This window comes from Lampetra fluviatilis (assembly GCF_964198595.1).
Source record: "Lampetra fluviatilis chromosome 45 unlocalized genomic scaffold, kcLamFluv1.1 SUPER_45_unloc_1, whole genome shotgun sequence".
Lineage (NCBI taxonomy): Eukaryota > Metazoa > Chordata > Hyperoartia > Petromyzontiformes > Petromyzontidae > Lampetra > Lampetra fluviatilis.
This window is the reverse complement of record NW_027620425.1, coordinates 67766-92711: the sequence shown is the minus strand read 5'-3', so window position 1 is coordinate 92711 and position 24946 is coordinate 67766. Positions and strand designations below refer to the sequence as shown.

Here is a 24946-nt window from a genome sequence, read left to right as displayed (position 1 = left end):
CTGGGGGAGTCGTTCCACAACGAGCGGGAGGAGGAGGAGGCGGTGATGAAGAGGAGGAGGAGGGTGCGTCCAGAACCTGTAGCGGTGTGGTCACTGTGTGTGTGTGTCACTGTGTGTGTGTGTGTCACTGTGTGTGTGTGTGTCACTGTGTGTGTGTCACTGTGTGTGTGTGTCACTGTGTGTGTTTCACTGTGTGTGTGTGTCACTGTGTGTGTGTCACTGTGTGTGTGTGTCACTGTGTGTGTGTCTCACTGTGTGTGTGTGTCACTGTGTGTGTGTCACTGTGTGTGTGTCACTGTGTGTGTAGTCACTGTGTGTGTGTCTCACTGTGTGTGTGTGTCACTGTGTGTGTGTCACTGTGTGTGTCACTGTGTGTGTGTGTCACTGTGTGTGTAGTACCTGAAAGGGGCGCGGTAGTGTAGCGGTTAGCGCGCTGCGCTATGAACCTGGCAACCCGGGTTCGATTCCCGCTCACGGCTAACACCAGTGACGATTATCTGAACCGGTCCTGGGCCTCCCCTAGGTCGACTCAGCCTTAAATGAGTACCTGGTGCGTTGTGTAAACATCGCCACTGGGGAGACCAAGGCGGTCGGGCGTGGTGCTGGCCACCCACCCCCTCGTGTACCGTTCCGGCCTTCATAGGTGCTCGCTAACAGCACTTGCCCCTACAGTCTGTTAAGGCTATACGGGGGATCTTTGTCTATCTTTGTCTATCTTTGTAGTACCTGTACACCCAGGACCCCATTCCAACCTAAGGTGGCCTGGTCTCAGCTAGCTGATGGAAGTTGCAAGCGAGAATTTCATCATCGCTTGCAGCTGGGGTTGGCATCGTCCCCCACTCCTCCTGATGTCGATGGGAAATGGGCAAAGTTTAGGACTGTGGCTCATGCAGCTGCAATGGCTGCTTTGGGTACGCGGTCCAGACCTCCCCAGAGACCCTGTCTGACAGAGGAGGTGTTCAGGATGGTTGAGAAAAAGCGACAGGCCCACTCTCATCGACTACAGCATCCCACGTCAGAGAATGAGAAGGCTCACCGCAGCCTTCGCTCGGAGGTTCGGAGAGCCGTGAGGAGCTACAAGGATGGGTGGGGAACGCGGGTTGCTGAGGAGATGGAGTCTGCCTCAGTGGCCCGCGATCACAAATCACTATTTAACTCCATCAGAAAAGTAATCTGCAGCGCCACACCTATTACCATTATTGGCAGAAAAAACGGTGATCCAATCTCCAACCTCCAGGAACAGGTTTGCAGATTTGCTGATCATTTCTGTGAGGGCCTGGGGGAGGGGGAATCCCTCAGCCTGGAAAACATCATGGGGCAAAGTGGGGATGACCCTGCTGAGGCTACGGTGCCTCAAATATTGGAGGAGAAAGTTAACCCCTGTGAGTGGCTGGCTGAGGTGCCATCCGGTGAGGAAGTACTGAAGGCGATCCAGAGTTTAAGACCAGGAAAAGCACCGGGCAGAGATGATCTCCCAAGCGAAATGCTGAGGGAGGGTGGCGTTGGTGCGCAGACTGCCCTACATGACATCATAACAACAATCTAGACCACTGGACGGGTTCCGTCGGATTGGAAGGATGCCCTGGTGGTCCCCCCCTTTAAGAAGGGGGACCGCACAGACTGTAACAACTACATGGGCATCTCACTCCTCAGTGTGCCGGGAAAGGTCCTGGCAAGGATTATTCAACATCGCCTTGCTAGGCACGCTGTGGAGAGGCTTTCCGAGCCCCAATGTGGTTTCAGGAAAGGGCGATCTTGCACAGATCCCATATGCTCTGTCTATCTGCTACAGCAGAGGTGTAGGGAATTCCAACAAGACCTACATCTCTGCTTTATTGACCTGGTCAAGGCCTATGATACAATCAGTAGGCCTGGGCTCTGGGTTGTTATTCGTGCTTTCGGAGTCCCTGACCCTCTGCCCACGATCATGAAGGACCTTCATGATGGTGAGCGGGCCCGGGTAAAACTACGTGGCCGGGAGTCAGAGCCATTCCCTGTACACCTTGGGGTGCGACAGGGATGTCCTCTTGCTCCAACATTATTTAACATCTATTTCGACCACGTAGTTCGTGAAGCCTTCAGTAGATGTACCGGAGGAATTTCCATCTGGTACATATACAATGGGAGGCTGATCGATGCCCGGGTGCGGTCAAGGGATGGCTCCCTATTGGTCAACCACGTTATGTATGCCGACGACTCGATTTCGGCTCACTCAGAGGAGCAGTTGGTGGCGCTGCTGCTGAAACTGGAGTGTGCCACTAGGAGGTGGGGCCTTACCATCAGCCCCACCAAAACGAAGCACCTGCCTGTATATTTTGTACCATCGGGCACTCCACCCTCACAATTCCCAATCAGTGATGGGGCAGTTGTGGAGAGAATGGAGAGTTTCCCATACCTGGGCAGTGTGTACCTGACCGGCTCCAGTTTAACAGCAGAGGTCTCACTCCGAATCAGTCGAGCGGCATTATCTTTTCATCGGTTGCATAACCCTGTGTGGAAGCTACCTGGTCTGTCGCTCTGCACGAAGCTACGGGTCTTCTCGGCCACAGTCATTCCCTCCCTTTCTTACGCTTGTGAAACGTGGACCTCTCATAATGGAACACCTTCGCAGATTAGATACATTTAGGCTGGCCTGCCTACGATTCATCCTGGGTTTAACCAGGCTGGATATTGTGAGGAGCTCACAAATCCTTGAAAGATCTGGACAAAGTCCCATCGGTGAGCTCCTCCCGCAGGCAAGGCTGCGTTGGCTGGGTCATGTAGCCCGCATGCCCAGCCACCGCATGCCCAAACAGCTTTTGTTCGGCCGGATAGAGGTGGCTAGACGGGCGCAGCACGGGCTAGAGAAGAGATGGAGTGACGTGGTACAGGAGGACATGGAGCTGAGTGGACTTGCCGATGACTGGTACCAGCGGTGTCAAAATCGGCCTCTGTGGAGGAGGCTCGTGAAGGACGCTGCTACTGGGCAGTTGGAGGCAGTCGCCCTCCAACAACAACGGAGGGCGGAGGAGCGATGCTCACAACAACGAGCGGAGCGCCGGATGGCAAAAGCCCAGCAAGTTGGCACAGTAGGGGGCACAGGTGGTGCATCAGCCACTCATCTCGGTCATCTCAGTCAGTCGACCCGTGGCACCTGCTGGGTCTGCCCCGTGACCTCCTTCCAGCGGGCGTTCGACAATTAACGTGGCCTCAAGGTGCACATAGCCTGGCACAAGCGTCGTGGTGACGTCACTGCCACTTAGTGGCGAATGGCGGTTGTTGTTGTTGTACCTGTGTGTGTGTAGTTCCTGTGTGTGTGTTCACCACCTGTGTGTGTGTTCACTACCTGTGTGTGTGTGTTCACCACCTGTGTGTGTAGTACCTGTGTGTGTAGTACCTGTGTGTGTGTTCACTACCTGTGTGTGTGTTCACTACCTGTGTGTGTGTTCACTACCTGTGTGTGTGTAGTACCTGTGTGTGTGTAGTTCCTGTGTGTGTGTAGTACCTGTGTGTATGTTCACTACCTGTGTGTGTGTTCACTACTTGTGTGTGTGTTCACTACCTGTGTGTGTGTAGTACCTGTGTGTGTTCACCACCTGTGTGTGTGTGTTCACCACCTGTGAACACACACAGGGGGGGTCTGACTTTTTGTGACGCCGTGTGACGAGGCAGGGGGTCAAAAATCGTCCAACATTGCGTGACGTCACTTATGGCCGTGACCGCTCGGGTCACCGCAGATGAGGTAGCGGAAGCCGAGTGGCCCACAGTCGGATAAGATTTGAAGCTTTCGTGACTGCAGGAATCCACTCTCATTGGTTCTTTCGGTAAATTCACATGGGTAGAGAACAAATCACGACGTTTCGATCGCAACACAAGCAGTCGTCATCAGGTGGGAACAACCACAGCGAGACAAAATTGCTCAAGTGGGCGAGAGAGCCTCCCCTTTGTTACCCACGTAACCTCGCCCACTTCAGCAATTGTGTCTCGCTGTGGTTGTTCCCACGTGATTACGGGCGCTCGTGTAGCGCCCGAAACGTCGTGACGACTTGTTTCATTTTATTTTGTATCCAACTGCGTGACTTTACCGAAAGAACCAAAGAGTGTGAGGAGGATAAGAATTCCCGACAGCGGCGGTCGTCACAGCAGCAGCAGCAGCGTCGGCGGGAATGAGCGGGACCGGACTATCAGGCACAAGTCTTCACGGCGGATCGGTGCGATCCCAACGATGAGATCCCACCGGTGAGATTTCACCGGGGAGATGTCACCAGTGAGATCCCACCGGAGCGATCTCACCGCCACGCACGCTTCCGGCTGTCCGCGACGGTGCCGATGTACAAGAAACATCGCAGGGTCGTCATGGAACCTCTGGGTAATTCGGTGTCCCCTGTGCAGGTCACGTGCCGAGGGAGAGAGGAGGGGGCGAGGTGCGGGTGGGGGGAGGAAACGCGGGGGGCACGAGGTGAGACCCCACCCCTCAGTCACACACTCAGTCACACACTCAGTCACTCTCTCAGTCACACACTCAGTCACTCACTCAGTCACACACTCAGTCACACACTCAGTCACTCACTCAGTCACACACTCAGTCACACACTCAGTCACTCAGTCACACACTCAGTTACAAACTCAGTCATACACTCAGTCACACACTCAGTCACTCACTCAGTCACACACTCAGTCACACACTCAGTAACTCACTCAGTCACACACTCAGTCACTCACTCAGTCACACACTCAGTCACTCTCTCAGTCACAAACTCAGTCACTCACTCAGTCACTCTCTCAGTCACACACTCAGTCACACACTCAGTCACACACTCTCTCAGTCACTCTCTCAGTCACACACTCAGTCACTCACTCTCTCAGTCACACACTCAGTCACACACTCAGTCACACACTCAGTCACTCTCTCAGTCACACACTCTCTCAGTCACAGACTCACTCAGTCACTCTCTCAGTCACTCACTCAGTCAGTCACTCACTCAGTCACACACTCAGTCACACACTCTCTCAGTCACACACTCAGTCACTCACTCAGTCACACACTCAGTCACACACTCTCTCAGTCACACACTCAGTGACACACTCTCTCAGTCACACACTCAGCCACACACTCTCTCAGTCACACACTCTGTCAGTCACACACTCTCTCAGTCCCACATTATGATGGTGATAATGGTGTTGATAGTAGTGTTGATGGTGGTGCTGGTGAAGGTGCTGGTGATGGTGCTGGTGATGGTGCTGATGATGGTGCTGATGGTGGTGCTGATGGTGCTGATCGTGATGATGATGGTGCTGATGGTGCTGGTGATGGTGCTGGTGATGGTGCTGATGGTGATGATGTTGATAGCGACGGTAATTATGATGATGGTGCTGCTGATGTTGATTTCGGTGACGTTGGATGTTTCCAGGCCTGGCGACCATCAACTCGAGTGTGTGGCACGAGTTGGGGCCTCGGGGAGCGGAGAACTCCGCGGAGTTCCAGGTGAGACCCGGCCTCGGGGTCGATGATGTGCAGCTTTCTGTTGAGTGGTCCTCGTAGTGGTGCTGCTGGTTGTGAAGGTGGTATTGGTGGTTGTTAGATGTGGTGGTAGTGGTTGGAGTGGTGCTGGTGGTGGTAGTGGTGGTGGTGGTAGTGGTGCTGCTGGTGGTGGTAGTGGTGCTGCTGGTGGTGGTAGTGGTGGTGGTGATAGTGGTGGTAGTGATTGGAGTGGTGGTGATAGTGGTGGTGGTGGTTGGAGTGGTGGTGATAGTGGTGGTGGTGGTGGTGGTTGGAGTGGTGGTGATAGTGGTGGTGGTAGTGGTGATAGTGGTGGTAGTGGTGGTGGTGGTAGTGGTGGTGGTTGGAGTGGTGGTGATAGTGGTGGTGGTGGTGGTTGTAGTGGTGATAGTGGTGGTGGTAGTGATGGTGGTGGTGGTAGTGGTGGTGATAGTGGTGGTGGTGATAGTGGTGGTGGTGGTGGTGATAGTGGTGGTGGTGGTGGTGGTGATAGTGGTGGTGGTGGTTTTAGTGGTCGTTCTGGTGGTGGTGATGATAGTGGTGGTGGTGATAGTGGTGGTGGTGGTTATGGTGTGGAGTGGTCGTGTAGTGGTTAGCGCTACGCTGCGCTATGGACCTGGCGAACCGAGTTCGATTCCTGCTCATGGCCAACACCACTAGTGACGATGATCTGAGCCGGTCCTGGGCCTCCCCTAGGTCGACTCAGCCTCAAATTAGTATCTGGGTCGGTGTCTAATAAACATCGTCACTTGGGAGACAAAGGCAGCTCGGCGTGGTGCCGGCCTTCATAGGTGCTCGCTAAGAGCACTTGCCCCAATAGTCTGTGAGTGCGGTGTGAGTGTGGTGCTGAGTGGGTGGCTGTGTGAGTGGCTGAGTGAGTGCGGTGTGAGTGAGTGCGGTGTGAGTGTGGTGCTGAGTGAGTGGCTGTGTGAGTGCTCTGTGAGTGAGTGTGGTGCTGAGTGAGTGAGTGGCTGTGTGAGTGAGTGGCTGTGTGAGTGAGTGGCTGTGTGAGTGAGTGGCTGTGTGAGTGAGTGGCTGTGTGAGTGAGTGGCTGTGTGAGTGAGTGGCTGTGTGAGTGCGGTGTGAGTGTGGTGCTGAGTGAGTGGCTGTGTGAGTGCGGTGTGAGTGTGGTGCTGAGTGAGTGAGTGGCTGTGTGAGTGCGGTGTGAGTGTGGTGCTGAGTGAGTGAGTGGCTGAGTGAGTGCGGTGTGAGTGTGATGCTGATTGAGTGAGTGACTGAGTGAGTGGCTGTGTGAGTGAGTGGCTGAGTGAGTGGCTGTGTGAGTGAGTGGCTGAGTGAGTGGCTGTGTGAGTGGCTGAGTGAGTGGCTGTGTGAGTGTGGTGTGAGTGTGGTCCTGAGTGAGTGAGTGGCTGTGTGAGTGAGTGGCTGCGTGAGTGCGGTGTGAGTGTGGTGCTGAGTGAGTGAGTGGCTGTGTGAGTGCTCTGTGAGTGAGTGTGGTGCTGAGTGAGTGAGTGGCTGTGTGAGTGCAGTGTGAGTGTGGTGCTGAGTGAGTGGCTGTGTGAATGAGTGGCTGAGTGAGTGGCTGTGTGAGTGAGTGGCTGAGTGAGTGGCTGTGTGAGTGGCTGAGTGAGTGCGGTGTGAGTGTGGTGCTGAGTGAGTGGCTGTGTGAGTGAGTGGCTGAGTGAGTGGCTGTGTGAGTGAGTGGCTGAGTGAGTGGCTGTGTGAGTGAGTGGCTGAGTGAGTGCGGTGTGAGTGTGGTGCTGAGTGAGTGAGTGGCTGAGTGAGTGCCTGAGTGAGTGGCTGTGTGAATGAGTGGCTGTGTGAGTGCTGTGTGAATGAGTGGCTGTGTGAGTGAGTGGCTGTGTGAGTGCGGTGTGAGTGTGGTTCTGAGTGAGTGGCTGTGTGAGTGCGGTGTGAGTGTGGTGCTGAGTGAGTGAGTGGCTGAGTAAGTGCGGTGTGAGTGTGGTGCTGAGTGAGTGAGTGGCTGAGTGAGTGCGGTGTGAGTGTGATGCTCAGTGAGTGAGTGGCTGAGTGAGTGGCTGTGTGAGTGGCTGAGTGCCGTGTGAGTGTGGTGCTGAGTGAGTGGCTGTGTGAGTGAGTGGCTGAGTGAGTGGCTGTGTGAGTGAGTGGCTGAGTGAGTGGCTGTGTGAGTGGCTGAGTGAGTGGCTGTGTGAGTGAGTGGCTGTGTGAGTGTGGTGTGAGTGTGGTGCTGAGTGAGTGGCTGTGTGAGTGAGTGGCTGAGTGAGTGGCTGTGTGAGTGTGGTGCTGAGTGAGTGGCTGTGTGAGTGCGGTGTGAGTGTGGTGCTGAGTGAGTGGCTGTGTGAGTGAGTGGCTGAGTGAGTGGCTGTGTGAGTGAGTGGCTGAGTGAGTGGCTGTGTGAGTGGCTGTGTGAGTGAGTGGCTGTGTGAGTGAGTGGCTGTGTGAGTGTGGTGTGAGTGTGGTGCTGAGTGAGTGGCTGTGTGAGTGCGGTGTGAGTGTGGTGCTGAGTGAGTGAGTGGCTGTGTGAGTGCGGTGTGAGTGTGGTGCTGAGTGAGTGAGTGGCTGAGTAAGTGCGGTGTGAGTGTGATGCTGAGTGAGTGAGTGGCTGAGTGAGTGGCTGAGTGAGTGCGGTGTGAGTGTGGTGCTGAGTGAGTGGCTGTGTGAGTGAGTGGCTGAGTGAGTGGCTGTGTGAGTGAGTGGCTGAGTGAGTGCGGTGTGAGTGTGGTGCTGAGTGAGTGAGTGGCTGAGTGAGTGAGTAGCTGTGTGAGTGAGTGGCTGAGTGAGTGGCTGTGTGAGTGGCTGAGTGAGTGCGGTGTGAGTGAGTGCGGTGCTCTGAGTGCGGTGTGAGTGTGGTGCTGAGTGAGTGAGTGGCTGAGTGAGTGCGGTGTGAGTGAGTGTGGTGCTCTCTGAGTGCGGTGCTCTCCGTGTCTCCTGTGCGAGCCGCAGGGCGCTCGGCTGAAGGCCGCTGCCGTGGAGCTCGGCCTGAACCTCACGGCCATGAGGGCCCCCAGCGGCTTCCCGGCCCTGCTGCCCACTCCAGGTGAGGCGACGGCACTCGGTCACCACTCTGGTGGACAAACCATGTCGTGGTGGTGGTGGTAGTGGTGGTCGTGGTGGTGGTAGTGGACCGCTAGATGCACGTGGTAACGTGGTAATGTGGCCACGTGGTAACGGTCTGCATCTGTGAGTAACGCAATCCCCCCCCCCAGAGCCGACTCCTCCTCTGCTGCTGCTGCCGGCGGAAATGGCGGAGTTGGAGGCGCAGCTGGAGATGGGCGCCGTGGGGCTGGGCCTGGGTGCAGGGGGGCCGCTCCATGGCCTGGACGGCCAGGCCATGGAGCTGGGGCCCTCCCTGGGCCTGGACTCCGCGCTGGAGCTGGCGGGGGGAGACGCGGAGCATGAGGAGGTGCGGGGGTTCGACTCCACGCCGTGGGGCGGAGACGAGAAGGATGAGGAGGTGCGGGGGTTCGACTCCACGCCGTGGGGCGGAGACGAGAAGGAGGAGGATGAGGAGGTGCGGGGGTTCGACTCCACGCCGTGGGGCGGAGACGAGAAGGAGGAGGCGGCGGCGCTGCAAGAGGCGCTTGGGGAGAACCGGCAGGTAGGGCCGTGGGCTGACGCGCTGCGCCGTGATCCTGGCGGAGACCCGAGTTTGTGGCCACGACCGCCACCAACACAGCGGCGATTTGTCTGAACAATCGGTCCTGGGCCTCCCCAAGTTCGACTCAGCCTAAAATGCGTCATAAACATCGCCACCGGGGAGACAAAGGCGGCCGGGCGCGGTGGTGACCACCCACCCTCACGTGTGCTGTGCCAGCCTTCGTAGGTGTCACTCACTATTGGCACTTGCCCCAACAGTCTGTGAAGGCTACACGAGGGATCTTTGTCTTTGTGTGCACGACCATCGAGCATCGCTCCTAAAGTGACGTCATCCAATGCCACGTGGCACCGTTTTTGGCAGGAGAAGCGCCTTTCTGACATCATAATAGCACCACTACTTTGTGTTTTCTGAATTTAATCTCGATTAAAACGGAACTTTTCAGATTAATAAGGTTGTTTGCATTAATCTGAAAATTTTGTTTAATTAATCAAACATTTTAAACATAACCTGACTATTGTACAATACACACACACAATTCACCAACATCACAACAACAGCCGCCATTCGCTACTAAGTAGCAGTGACATCACCAAGGCGCTTGTGCCAGGCTAGGTACACTTTAAGTCCACGTGAAATGTGGAAGGCTCACTGCTGGAAAGAGGCCACGGGACAGACTCAGGTGTTATGGGTTGACTGACTAACATGATTGGCAAATGCACCACCTGTGCCCCCTACTGTGCCACCAAGCTGTATTTTATCCACCCCACGCTCCGCTCGTTGTTGTGAGTGTTGCTCCCCTGTCCTCCGTTGTTGCTGGAGAGCGACTGCATCCAACTGCCCAGTTGCAGCGTCCTTCAGAGCCTCCTCCAAAGAGGCCAATCTTGACACCGCTGGTACCAGTTATTGGCAAGTCCAAATCTTTTTGTACGGCATCTGTCCATCTCTTCTCTGTCCCGTTCCACTCACTCACCCAGTCACCCATTCACTCACCCACTCGAACATCAAACCATCTCTACTCTAGCATGTGCCGTGCTCGTTTAGGCTGGGCATGCGGGCCGCATGACCCGTCCAACACCACCCGCGCCTGCGGAGGAGCTCACCGATAATAGGGACTGTTTCAAGATCTTTAAAGTATCAAAAACACCCACACGGTATATCAAAGACCCCAGTGTAGGCAGTAACAAGTGGTGTAAGTGAGTAATAACGCCGATGTAGACCGGCATGGCACGCGAGGGGGTGGGTGGCCAGCACCACACCCGACTGCCTTTATCTCCCCCAGTGGTGAGATTTACACATCATAACAGGTACTCATATGAGGCTGGGTTGACCGTACATCAAACGCAAAATGTGACCCATGCACAAATACACGCTGCACAATACAATATAATTACAATTTAGAAATCTTAAATTGTTTTCTCCACGTAGACCAAAGTCGTGCTGGGAACCATCACAGCCTCTGCTTGGCTCAGAGCAGCTGGTCGCGTCTAAGTACGTGTGTCTGCATTGTCGCACATATTTAGCACGACTGGCTGTTCTGTACAGGCGCTTGCTGGCGGACTTGCGTCAGGCGGATGGAGGTTTATAATCCCAGGTGAGTGGAGTTTGTCCCTGGCCTGCAATAACGTTGAGTCCATTCACCAATCAAGTCCTCCTGCATCAATGAGTTCTAGGGTTGCTGGTGCTATGGTATGGTGTCACAGGCGACATTATCCACGGCGCGACCTCCCCACCACCACTGCCCATACATTGTGCTCTGAGGACTCCAGGGTGGTAACGCTGTCCTTGGCTGTGACTCCGTGGTGTGGCTCTCTGGTGTGGCTCAGCGTGGCTCTAACTCTGCGCTGTGGATCTGCGTGGCTCCCGTGCAGCTGAGCGCTGCGCTGGAGCGGAGGGACGCTGAGGCACGGAGGCTGCGTGCCAGGAACTCGCGACTCCGCCAGCTGGCAGAGAGCGCACGGACACTGAGCGCCACGCTGGAGGTGAGGTGCCACGGAGAGGTGCATTCACTTACTCACACTCGCTCACACTCACTCACACTCAACAACAACCGCCATTCACCACTAAGTAGCGGTGGTGTCACCACGGCACTTTTGCCAGGCTATGTGCACATTGAGGCCACGTGAAGTGTCGAATGCCCGCCGGCAGGAGGTCACGGAGCAGACCTAGGTGCCACGGGTCGACTGACTGAGACGACTGGTTGATACACCACCTGTGCCCCCTACTGTGCCAACTTGTCCTTTAGCCACCCGGCGCTCCGCTCGTTGTTGTGAGCGCCGCTCCTCCACCCTCCGTTGTTGTTGGAGGGCGACTATCTCCGACTGCCCAGTAGCGTCCTTCACAAGCCTCCTCCACAGAGGCCGATCTTGACACCGTTGGTACCGGTCATCGGCAAGTCCACTCAGCTCCACATCCTCTTGTACCACATCACGACATCTCATCTCTAGCCCATGCCGCGCCTGTTTAGCCCCCTCTCTCCAGCCGAACAAATGCTCTTTAGGCATATAGGCATTCGGTGGCTATATGCCTAAAGAGCAATGAGACTTTGTTCAGATCGTTCAAGGATTTGTGAGCTCCTAACACAATCCAGCCCGGTTAAATCCAGGATGGATCGTTGGCAGGCCAGCTTAAATGTTTATAACCAGCGAAGATGTTCCATTAGGGGGATCCACGTTTCGCAAGCATAGAGAAGGAAGGGCATGACTGGCCGAGAAGATCTTAAGCGTCGTGTGGAGTAGCTTCCACACTGCGTTACGCAACCGATGAAAAGGCAATGCTGGTCGGCTGATTGGGAGTGAGACCTCTCCTGTCAAACCGGAGCCGTTCATGAGCACACTGCCCAGGTATGGAAAACTCTCTACTTTCTCCACAACTGCCCTATCACCAATTGGAAGTTGTGGGAGTGGAGTGTCCGATAGTACAAAATACCAAGGCAGGTGCTTGGTTTTGGTGGGGCTGATGGTAAGGCCCCACCTCTTAGTGGCATGCTCTAGGTTCAGCAGCAGCGCCTCCAACCCCTCCTCTGAGTGAGCAGCAATTGCCAGATCATTGGCATATGTAACATGGTTGACCAAAAGGGAGCCATCCCTTGACCACACCCGGGCATTGATCAGCCTCCCATTGTATCTGTACCAGATGGAAATTCCTCAGGTACAGACATCAACGGCTTCACGAACTACGTGGTCGAAATATATGTTAAATAATGTGGGAGCCAGAGGATATCCATGTCGCACACCAAGGTGAACAGGGAATGGCTCCGGCTCCCGGCCACGTAGTTTTACCCGGGCCCGCTCACCATCATGAAGGTCCTTAATAATCGTGAGCAGAGAATCAGGGACTCCGAAAGCACGAAGAGTAACTCAGAGCCTAGGCCTACTGATGGTATCATAGGCCTTGACCAGGTCAATAAAGCAGAGATGTATGTCTTGTTGGAATTCCCTACACCTCTGCGGTAGCAGACATACAGAAAATATGGCATATGTGCAGGACCGCCCTTTCCTGAAACCACATTGGGGCTCTGCAAGCCTCTCAGTGTGCCTGGCAAGGCAATGTTCAATAATCCTTGCCAGGACCTTTCCTGGCACACTGAGGAGTGAGATGCTCCTGTAGTTATTACCGTCTGTACTGTTGTTATGATGTCATGTAGTGCATTCTATGTACAAAAGCCACCTTTCCTCAGCAATTCGCTTGCAGATCATCTCTGCCCGGTGCCTTTTCTGGTCTCAGACTCTGGATCACCTTCAATAATTATTCAACATATGGCACCTCAGCTAGCCACTCACAGGGAGTGACTTCTTCCAGCCTCCTCTGTGGCTCTCCATCACCGATGTGACCCAGCAAAGAACACCAACAGACGAACAGTACAAGGACAATGCAAACTCCAACGCATTAATATTTCAGGATAAGCAGTTTATCTCTTGTCCGTCGGTGAAGAGGCGGCACTACCAACAATGGTTTTGCAGTTCTTTATAGATTGAGATGTTTCCAGCCAACTCGTGATGAGCGGTTACCATTCATGTGGACCGGAGTGCCCAGTTAAACCCCAGGGAGCAACACTGTGTGTCACACTCTGATCTACCGCACTCCGCAGTGCACTGCCCGCGCCTCTGATTAACGTGGTTTGTTATGTACTGTGAAAAAGAAGTTCAACAAAAATACATTGCCTCCCTATTGACCTCCCTCCCTCCCCACACAGAATCTGTCCCAGGAGTGGGCAGGGCTGGCTGAGTGTCCCCGGCAGCCGGAGCAAGGCCTGAGTGGCCAGGCCGTGAGTCGTGCCGAGGGCCGCATGAGGGACCTGCTGGAGGAGGCATCGCGCTGCGTCCTGCAGCTCGACCCCTCCTCCACCTCCTCCTCCCTCTTCCCTCCTTCCCCCTTCACCCTCTACCCCCCTCCTCCTCCTCCGCACTCCTCCTGCCTCACTCCTCCCAGGGAGCCCAAACGCCGCCGCCTCGAACGGGGGGGCGGCCCCGAGGTGGCGAGCGACCGCTCGTGCCGGCGGCTTCGCGGCAGCGACGCCCGCGCCGCCGACCGCGACGCCGCCGACGTCGCCGTCGACGCCGCGGCGAGGCGCGCAGTTGGGGGTGGCCCCCCCCCTCCCCTCTCTGCCCCCGCGCTGCACGGCCGCTTCGCGGGCTTTGTGACGACGTCGCCACCGCGAGCGATGCTCCGGGAGCCCGGGGAAGACGACGAGGGAGGGGGAGCGGGGGGGGCCGGGTTCCGCGCGAGCGTCCGCGAGCACGGCACGGCCAGGACGCTCGTCTTCCGGCGCGCCATCGCGCTCGTGGCCTGGGCCGCCGCTGAGGGCCGCTACCGCTTCCGCTGGCAGCCCACGTGAGCCACGCACTTGTGGTCATCACCGGTGTGGACATCGTGGACATCATCGTTGGTGTCAATACCCAGGAACTCACGAACCCGGACTAGGAACACATGAACCCGGAATAGGAGCTCATGAACCCAGACTAGGACCTCACGAACCTGGACTTGAACCTGGAGCAGGGTGCTTGGCCGTGGGGCTGCCCCTTAAGAGCATGGGTCCAGACCGCTTTAGAAGCTGCACTTTGGTCGCAGGCGTGTGGAGTGGTGACCAGGCTGGCTCCCGTAATGGGAATGTGGAAATCCTACCGCTGGCACGTCGCCCGCGCAGGATCAACCGCCCCTCCTCAAGCGGGGGTCCCTGACAAACGCTTGGCAAGAGACCTCGTCAATGACTGCCACATGACATCAGTAAACCTATTACCCCGATGCTACATATTAACTTATTGCCTAATTTATTTTCGTATTTATTTTCCGCCCCCCAAAGATCAAGTAACGTTTTGCCAAGGCAAATAGCATTTACACGTCTGTGTTGTGTGATGTCAGCCTTCGCACTCTCCCTAGTCATCTAGCCTCGCCTTAACACCACCCTGACCGTGTTGCACCGATGGTGCCGACAGGGACAGCCAGCAACTGTCCAGGGGTGCAATATCTCGTGGAGATGGCAGCGATAAAGGCGTCGAAGACGAAGACGACGAGACGAGTCCACTTCCCAGAACCGGCAGCCACGAGCTCGTGCTCTCAGCCGCTTTCATGCTACCCGGCGCGGCCTGGCTCTGCCCTGGCCGCGCCTCCCTTCTCGAACGCACGAGTGGGTTCCAGGGGCTTCCAGATGACCCTTACCCCAGTTCCTCTGCCCTGCCAACACACCCGCGTATATGCTCATCGGCGTGTGTACTGCTCTTCCACCGCAGTTGCCGTTGCTGAACAACAGTCGACGCTATTACAATACACTTGTATAAGCTATTGTAGAGCTAGAATCTTCATAGTCGTGATCATAATAACAATATATCTATGTACACCTGGCGTGTGAGTAAATGTGTGCACTTTAATTTATCGGTGCTTTTGTGCAAATTTTAATAAATTATTTGGTAATTTTTCGTTGGTTAACGCTGTGTTCATACTGCTGCTGTCATATATTGGGTGTCAGAGTCCAAGTGAGTGCAACAATTCCTCGAAATGACAAAATTATGGATTTCAAAAATTTCATTTGTAGGTGAACGGAATTTTAGATGGCAAGTACCATGAGAACAAAATGGAGCACGCGGGAGGCTGCATCGTCCATCCACTGCTGGACGTCTGTGAAAAATAACTTTGTAGTTGATCAGATTCCCTCTCCACTCTATCCCCACAGTGCAACAGTAACGCCTCCACATCACCTCTCGAGCCACTCGAGCGTGTTTTGGTGAGTTCCCTGGAAAGGTTAATTAGTTTAGTTTTAAATTAATGATGCAATCGTCTTAAGATGTATGTTGTTAATTGTCTCGATTTAAAGCTTTCGTGACTGCAGGGATTCATCTTCTTGGTTCTTTCGGTAAAGTCACGTAGAAGGGAAGTAATAAAATAATAAAAATAAAACATAATAGAATGAAATAATTCTCACGACGTTTCGGCTACAACGCAAGCAGCCGTCCTCACCTTTCCAGGGAACGTCGTGAGAATTATTTCATTCTATTATGTTTTATTTTTATGATTTTATTACTTCCCTTCTACGTGACTTTACCGAAAGAACCAAGAAGTTGTTAATTGTCCTTATTTTTGTATTGTTAAAAGTGATATATGTGTGCGTGTGGATGTTTAGGTGAGGAGTATAAGTCGGAATGACTGTCCGGGAGGAAAGCCATTTCCGATTTACGACATTCCCGTTTACGTCTGAAAAACGGAATGTGGAGTGAGTGGCGTAGAATGCGCGTGATGGTGGTGGTTGATGTTCGTGATGCCCTTTTATGCAAAATGTTCCTTGAGGAAAATGGTCAGAGGAGCGGCAAAGAGGACCGGATTGTCGCAGGATCGCTGCCTGGGATGCAGCAGCTGTGGAGGCAGCGGCGATGGTTCATGACGATTGATGATTGTTGATGACGGTTGATGACGATTGATGAGGATTGATGATGGTAGATGATGGTTGATGATGGTTTATGATGATTGATGATGATCGATGATGGTTGTTAATTATTGATGATGGTTGATGATGGTTGATGATGATGGTTGATGATGGTTGGTGATGGTTGATAATGGTTGATGATTCATGATGATGATGGTTGATAATTGATGATGGTTGATGATGGTATATGATGGTTTATGATGATTGATGATGATCGATGATGGTTGATAATTGATGATGGTTGATGATTGATGATGGTTGATGATGGTTGATGATGATGGTTGATGATGGTGTATGATGATTGATGATGATTGATGATCGATGATGGTTGATAATTGATGATGGTTGATGATGGTTGATGATGATTGATGATGATTGATGATGATGGTTGATGATGGTTGATGATGGTTGGTGATGGTTGATGAACTCTCATTCGTAATGGACTCCCCCAACCCACCCCATTTATAATTGACTCATTCACTCGCTCACTCACTCATTCACTCGTTCACTCATTCACTCACTCATTCACTCATTCACTCACTCATTCACTCATCTCTCCCCCCCTCCCCCTGCCCCTCCCCCTCCACTCTCCCATCTCTCTCCTTAATGAACTAAGAGAACCTGCTGTCGATGTCGCGCTTTGTTTAGGTAAAGGTTGCGTGGTGCTACATTATTTGTGGCAGTGCCGATTGCACTCACTGTTGGTTCGTGGGTCTTTGGCAAGCCGTAAACTGTTGGCAGTTTCGAGGCATTGGTTGGGTCTCGTTCAATTTTAAGGTCGGTACCTCCAACTAGTAAATCTCTGATTTTGTGATCATATTCCCCACCTGACATCACGACTGTTGATCGACCTTTGTGAGCAGCAAGAATAATAATAATAATGAGAGTATATTTGTTTGAATTCCCTTGAGGCTTTTGCCTCACTGACAAAACGCACAACCGCAGCTGCCACTGCTCCTGTCGGGAGTCCTAATTCCAACTTCGGGAGTTTGAATTTTACATCGTGGAGGCCGAATTTCGACGCCATGGAATTGAGACTCCTGTAACCATAATTAGGGGTCCGGGTCGCGGCTCTCAGGTTAGGGCTATATAGTCAGGGCTGTCGGGTTGAGATGGCTATAGGTGCACTGTAGGTTTTACACAAGTCGCGTGATGCACTATTGTGGACACAAACGCACAACTCCAGCTGCTGCATCGGACAAAATAACTGAGCAGAGGAACAGCCTCCACATAGCCACCTCTCCACACAAAGATGCGAGTGGTTCTACGCATCCACGTCAGCCGCCCGACTTTCTGAGAGTGCAGCTCATCAGCGGCAGCACTGATACAACATAAGCAACAGGTTTACGGTTTAGGTTAGGGGTTAGGGTGAGGTGTTAATGTTAGGGTTAGGGGTGAAGGTTAGGGTTAGTTGTTAAGGTTAGGGTTAGGGTTAAGGGATAGTGTTAGGGATATGGATTAGAGTTTAGGGTGTAGGGTTGGGTTTAAAAATAGGTTCAGGGTTAAAGGTTAGTGTTAGGGTTTCGGGTTAGGGTTTAGGGTTTGGTTCGGGTGAGGTTAGGGATTGGGTTGTGTTGTGTTAGAATTAGGGTTTAGGGTTTGGTTAGGGTTTAGGGTTAGGTTGGGGTTAGGGTTGGGTTAGGGTTCGGGGTTAGGGTTGGGGGTTAGGGTTGGGTTAGGGGTTAGTGTTAGGGGTTAGGGTTAGCATTAAGGTTAGGGTAGTTAGGGGTTATGGTTTGGGTTGAGTTAGGGTTAATGTTTAGGGTTAGGGTTCGGTTAGGGTTAGGGGTTAGGGTTATGGTCAAGGTCTGGGTCAGGGGGTTAGGGTTAGGGGTTATGGTTAAGGGTTAGGGTTAAGGGTTAGAGTTAGGGGTTAAGCTTATGGTAAGGTGTTAGGGTTAGTGGTTAGGGCTTAGGGATAGGGTTAGGGCTCTATTATTCCGACTCACTACTCTCCGGCACATCTGACAAAAACATTACCAAGCTGCAGCGTGTACAAAATTATTTGGCAGGCATCATGACGGGTACTGGAAAATCCGACCAATGTCTGTCCAGTGCTCACCGAACTGCATTGGCTTCCTGTTGCCGAAGTCATACATACAAGGTTGCACTCATTACATTCAAAGCGCTTACCACAAATAAACCACAATACCTTGCTGACATCATCAAAGAGCTTAAACCATCACGCAAACTCCGGTCATCTTAGCAGCAGCTTTTGGGTAGTCATCGAATAAAGACAGTCTCAGCATTGCATGCTTTCAGATGCACTTCTGCAGCCGTCTGGAATGTTTTTTCTTCCGATATTAGGAAGTCACTGGAGCTACGGATTTTTTTAATCTAGATTGAAAATAAATTTTGTTTAGAACTGCTGTTTATGCTTCGTTTGTTGTCCTCCCCGCACCTCCTATGAGCATGATTGGCTATGTACGGTGTGAAAGAAGTTCAACACACACACCAACATGGACACTCATTATATAACCTAACCATCATGGACACTCGCCAATTAAACTAACCAACATGGACACTCGCTAATAACCAAACCAACATTGACACTCGCTAAATAACCTAAACATCAAAGACACTCGCTAAATAACCTAGCCATCTTGGACACTTGCTAAATAACCAAGCCAACATGGACACTCGCTAAATAACCTAACCAACATGAACACTCGCTAAATAACCAAGCCAACATGGACACTCGCTAAATAACCTAACCATCATGGACACTCGCTAAATAACCAAGCCAACATGGACATTCGCTAAATAACCTGACCATCATGGACACTCGCTCAATAACCTCACCATCATGGACACTCGCTAAATAACCTCACCATCATGGACACTCGCTAAATAACCTAACCAACATGGACACTCGCTAAATGACCTAACCAACATGGACACTCGCTAAATGACGTAACCAACATGGACACTTGCTAAATGACCTAACCAACATGGACACTCGCTAAATAACCAAGCCAACATGGACACTTGCTAAATAACCTAACCAACATGAACACTCGCTAAATAACCAAGCCAACATGGACACTCGCTAAATAACCTAACCATCATGGACACTCGCTAATTAATCAAGCCAACATGGACATTCGCTAAATAACCTGACCATCATGGACACTCACTCAATAACCTCACCATCATGGACACTCGCTAAATAACCTCACCATCATGGACACTCGCTAAATGACCTAACCAACATGGACACTCGCTAAATGACCTAACCAACATGGACACTCACTAAATAACCAAACCAATATGGACACTGGCTAAATAACTTAACCAACGTGGACACTCGCTAAATAACCTAACCAGCATGGACACTTGCTAAATAACCTAACCAACATGAACACTCGCTAAATAACCAAGCCAACATGGACACTCGCTAAATAACCTGACCATCATGGACACTCGCTAAATAACCTCACCATCATGGACACTCGCTAAATAACCTAACCAACATGGACACTCGCTAAATGACCTAACCAACATGGACACTCACTGAATGACCTAACCAACATGGACACTCGCTAAATGACCTAACCATCATGGACACTCGCTAAATGACCTAACCAACATGGACACTCACTAAATAACCAAACCAATATGGACACTCGCTAAATAACTTAACCAACGTGGACACTCGCTAAATAACCTAACCAACATGGACACTCGCCAAATGACCTAACCAACATGGACACCCGCTAAATAACCTAACCAACATGGACACTCGCTAAATAACCTAACCAACATGGACACTCGTTAAATGGCCGAACCATCATGGACACTTGCAAAATAACTTAACCAAAATGGTGCTGTATCGCCACCGTGTGGTCACTTGGTACAACTGCAGTACCTTGGCGCGGTAACAGCAGCAGTGGCACTGTGCGGTGTCTTCACGACTTCATTGCAGCCAACCGCGCTTCGGACAAACGCCAGGACGCCGCAGCAGCAGCGACTCACAACTACGGGGGATGCGCGGGTAACGCCTGACAGCAGCAACTGCTGGCGTACTGTGTTGGCCTGTACTGCACATGTCCACCACATAGCAGACGTAACCACGAATTGAACGCTTGTGGTACTGCACTTATCCACAAGAGGGCACACGTAACACGTCAAACGCCGGTAAAAAACTAAACTATACGGCCGATTTGCACTGAAATTCTTTATTTCTTCACGGATTTTCAAGTTACAAACTACTGCATTGACATCCCAAGCTGTCCCATACGCTTACACCGTTGAATATTTGATGAACATCGGTGCTGAAATAGTGAAACGCACTGCATTCCAAAACAGTGTGCTTCAAACCAGTGGCGGCTCCTGCAAAATCTCTCAGGGGGGGCAAATGTCTGGATGATTGATAAGGATAAGGTCCACCCATGCAAAGGATAAATTAACAGCTTAAGCATGTAAAGGCAACTTCACTTCTTTAATATTAATGAAAAATAAAGTGACTCTTACAATACATCTTGTTTGTTTCTATACTCACTATTAATATAATCCACTCATGTTTCTTTTATTAAAGATTCCACTAGGTGGCAACAAATAATTTTGTTGGATGAAACGTGCTTACGTATGATGACATAAGCACGTTAGTGCGAGCCCTCCCGGAAGCCATAGAAAATGCATTGCAGCGCCCCCCGTTCGAAAAAAAACATCTTTGAATGTAAGTCTATGGGACCACTCGGGGCGATTCTCAGCCGGAGGGAAATCGCCCAAAAAGAGGCGGTACTCCACAGAACGTAGCATGACGCTGATTGGACTATATCCAGAGGCACAGTGACGGCTAGCGTGACTCTGTGGTTGCATGACATTGGTGGTGCGTCGCCCAATCGAACTAATGAAGAAACCGCCCCTGCTTCAAACAATCACACCTATCTTTGACTTCAATGCAAAATGCCGCCCCGGTTCCACAAGTCACACAAGCAAGTGGCATATGCCACTTCGACTCTACTCGACAGAGTCAAGCTATAAACGATTCAACTCATCTCGCTGAGATGCGTTTAAAGGCATATGGATTAGGGTTAGGGGTTAGGGTTTGGGTATGGGTGAGGGTTAGAGTTAGGGGCTGGGATTAGGGTTAGAGGTGAGGGTTAGGGGTTAGGGTGAGGAGTTAGGGTTATCGCTAGGATTAGGGTAGTTATGGTTAGGTTTGAGTTAGGGGTTAGGGTTAGTATTTTATTTATTTTTATATATAAAAGTCTCCGCGCGTGCTTGCGAGGGATTTGGCTCTCGAACGGTGGGGTTTATGTATACAAAAAATTGACAGGCAGCATGCCCTAAGCCCCACGGTGGGAATAGGCTATTCCGTTTTCCCATCCGTAAACTTTAAAATAGTTTAATTAACAAATTTGTGACATTTCTTATTCTAATTATTTACTTATTGCGCGACATCGACCGCACCAACTGACTACAATTGCCTCGGGGGGGCAGACCCTGCCAAGTGATGCGCGTTCGGTCGAGCTCACGGGGGACATTTTCTTTTACACCTTTAACATGCAATACATATACACATAACGCTGCGGATATTTCTTCACAGTGTCATGTCCTCTTCGCCCCCCCCCCCCCCCCCCCCAACACGATGCATCCAGTTTATACTACAGAGTCCATACATAATAATATTATAGTGCTTAGATTGCATTATTGTTGCACGGGCGGGGGGATGGTGGGAGGGTAGCGTCCCAGCCCCCAGCCTGCCAACGTGCTGCCTCCCCTGGCTCGGCAATGTAGGCCAAGACGGGGGCTCTGCATGGGACTAGGCCTCACCACGGCTATGGTAAGTACACATTTCCTTGCTTCTTGCGCTAAGAGCTCAGGTTCATTGTTTATTATTAGTAAACAAATACGTTGCCAAATATTACAATAATTATGTTTGTGTGCAGATAACAACTCTGGTCCATTGTTTACTATTATGAAACTAATAAGTTGGCAAATATTACTATTGTAATGTTTGTGTGCAGAAAACTAATTTTTAATTATTAGCTTGCTAAATATTTCCTTTTAGTCTTTTTTATGACGCTGTGATGCTGTACTGTCAGTCTGTGCTGTGGACTGCTGCCTTCTGATTAATTAACGTCAGTGCACTGCCACTCTATTATCTACACTGTTAATTTGGCTTTTGCCCATTATGAGTGTATGGCAGTCTATAATCTCTTGCCTGCTTCTTTACCTCACTCAGTGTACTACCAGCCTTTCATGTCGACTGTATCCTGCTTTTTCAGCTGCTGCCTGTATTGGCTGCTTTTTATGTGCACTGTAGCAATGCTTCTGTCATTGAGTCGGCGTACTGCCAGTCTATAATCTATACTGTAGCCTGCTTCTCAACGTACCTGTGTGTACTGCTGCTATTTAATGTAAACTTATTTCAGCTTATTTCTTCTATGCATTTCTATTGTTTCCATTGCTCACGTCCCGCTATTTACTCATACGTAGTACTGCGATGCTGATAGCTGTGCCATCATCGGGGATTGCTGTGCACGTCGATGTGTGTGTTTGAGTCCATATGTGTGTGCGTGTACGTCCATGCATCTGTGTGTAAGTCTATGTGTGTCTATCTTTTTCGAACGGACAACGCCCGATGTGTGTGTGTACATCGATGTGTTTGTGTGTGTCAGTGCAAGTGTGCGTGTCAGCCCATGTGTGTGTATCAGTCGCTGTGTGTGTGTGTTAGTCGATGTGTGTGTGTTAGTCGATGTGTGTGCATCGCTCCATGTCAGTGTGTAAGTCAATGTGCGTTTGTGTGTCTATGTGTCAGTCAATGTGTGTGTCAGTCCATATATGTTGCGTGTTAGTCCACATGTGTGTAAGTCCATACATGTGTGCATGTCACTCGATGTGTGTGTGTGTAAGTCAACATCTTCGCCGGTTAAAAACATTTAGGCTGGCCTGCCTACAATCCATCCTGGGTTTAACCAGGCTGGATTGTGTGAGCTCACAAATCCTCGAAATATTTGGACAAAGTCTCATCGGTGAGCTCCTCCGCCAGCCAAGGCTGCGCTGACTGGGTCATGTAGCCCGCATGCCCAGTCACTGCATGCCCAACAGCTTTTGTTCGGCCGAATCGTGGGGGCTAAATGGGCGCGGCACGGGCTGGAGAAGAGATGCAGTGACGTGTTTACAGGAGGATGTGGAGCTGAGTGGACTTGCTGATGACTGGTAGCAGCGGTGTCAAGATCGGCCTCTGAGAAGGAGGCTTGCGAAAGACGCTACTGGGCAGTTGGAGGCAGTCTCCCTCCAACAACAATGGAGGGCAAATTTTTAAAGCTACATTTTCCAAGAAAAAGTGAATTCCTCCCTTTGGTTTAGCATTAGTATGCTATATATTACGTTAAAAGTGGGAAATGTCACCATGAAAATTTCAAGTAAAAAAAAACAAATCGGCAGACTAACCTATGCCGTTTTTTGGAAAAATTAGCCCAATTTTCCTAGCTTTACTTTTTCATCAAAAACAGCATAATTAGGTTGTGTTTAGCCTTAGTATCCTATATATTACGTAAAAAGGTGGGAAATTTCACGGTGAAATTTTTAAGTATAAAAAAGAAAATCGGCCCGATTACCTATGCCGGTTTTAGCTAAAATAAGCCAAATTTTCACAGGTTTATTTTTCAAAAAAAAGTTAATTCCTCCATTGTATTTACCCTTAGTATGCTATGTCTTAGATTAAAAGTAGAACATTTTACGATTAAATGTTCACATCCCAAACAGAAGATCGGTATATGAACCTATGCCGTTTTGGGCCAAAATTTGCTACATTTTCACAGCTTTATTTTTTAACAAAAGTTCATTCCTCCATTGTATTTAGCTTTAATATGCTATGTATTAGATTAAAAGTGAAAAATTCCACGAAAGAAATGTTCACGCCCTAAACAGAAAATCGTCATACTAATCTATGCCATGTTTTGCAAAAAAATGACAACTTTTTACAGCTGTATTTTTAAACAGAAAGTACATTTCTGGGTTGTGTTTAGCCTGAGTAGCCTATATATTACGTTAAAAAGTGGGGAATTTCATGCATTACATTTTCGAGTATAAAAAAGTAAATCTGCATACCGTGCCATTTTAGCCTAAATAATCCCAACTTTCAGTTTTATTTCTGGACGAAAGTTAATTCCTCTTGTATTTAGCCTTATTATATGTATTAGATTAAAAGTGGAAAATTTCATGCACGATGTGGGGTGGGGGGGGGAATTACTGAGGCAGCGTATATTATGCTTTATGCGAGCCCTGTGAACTTGTCCTTCCTGTCTATTGTGTTTATTAAAATAGCCCTACCAACGGTAATCCCTAATGAAGTATGCTGCTCTTTGTAGGCATGCATTTAAATAATATATTACGTGATTATTCGCTTCCACACAGCAATAAAACGGTAGCTATCCGAACGATTAAAGATATTTTGATTTCTTTCAATTTCGATAGATTCTCTAATTAGTCTTGGCCAATCGCAGCTTGTTTTGCACAAAACTTCAACATTATCAAAATCAATTGAGTGTCCTTGTTGGCACGCGTGTTCTGCTACTGCTGATAGTTGTATTTGGGAGAATTTAATATTTCTCTTTTAGTCTCGTGCTGATCATTCGTCCTGTTTGCCCAGCATCACATTTACCACACGTGCAGTTACTCCTGTACACACACTCTGTTGATAGCTTCGATAATACATGTTTTGTACCAGATATTAAATTCTGTATTTTATGCACCATGTGAAATCTGACTCGGATGTTTTGTTTTACCAAACATCTGGCGAGATTATCAGTTACTCCCACAATGTACGGTATTTTGATCGTTTTAATTACTTGCGCAGTTTCAATGCTCTTGTTATATGATTTGGTTTAGGTATTCAATGCCCTGTTGATGTGTACATCATTGTAACCGTTTATTTGCAGCGCTTCTTTATTCGGTCTTGAAAATGTATTTTAAAAATGCTAATGTATGTCATTATGCAAATAATGCATTTATACTAATTATGAAGGTGTAATTGCTTTAGGTTATGCGAGCGTATGTAGTT

At 50.4% G+C, this 24946-nt stretch overlaps 1 protein-coding gene across 1 annotated transcript; it reads left to right on the top strand.

The window, feature by feature from the left end:
• The first annotated feature begins 5380 nt into the window (after positions 1-5380).
• LOC144953805 (uncharacterized) lies at positions 5381-13854 on the top strand. The gene is made up of 5 exons (XM_078884444.1): positions 5381-5464; positions 8366-8459; positions 8629-9020; positions 10889-10999; positions 13213-13854. Exons 1-5 carry the CDS (start codon positions 5381-5383, stop codon positions 13852-13854), a joined length of 1323 nt encoding a protein of 440 aa, XP_078740570.1.
• Positions 13855-24946: the final 11092 nt, after the last annotated feature.

Excerpts from the sequence above, each read along its gene's own strand:
- LOC144953805 (XM_078884444.1), top strand. The coding sequence starts at position 5,381 with ATGTTTCCAGGCCTGGCGACCATCAACTCGAGTGTGTGGCACGAGTTG. Across the intron at positions 5,465-8,365 it reads AGAACTCCGCGGAGTTCCAG|GGCGCTCGGCTGAAGGCCGC; the intron begins GTGAGACCCGGC and ends TGCGAGCCGCAG. Across the intron at positions 9,021-10,888 it reads CGCTTGGGGAGAACCGGCAG|CTGAGCGCTGCGCTGGAGCG; the intron begins GTAGGGCCGTGG and ends GCTCCCGTGCAG.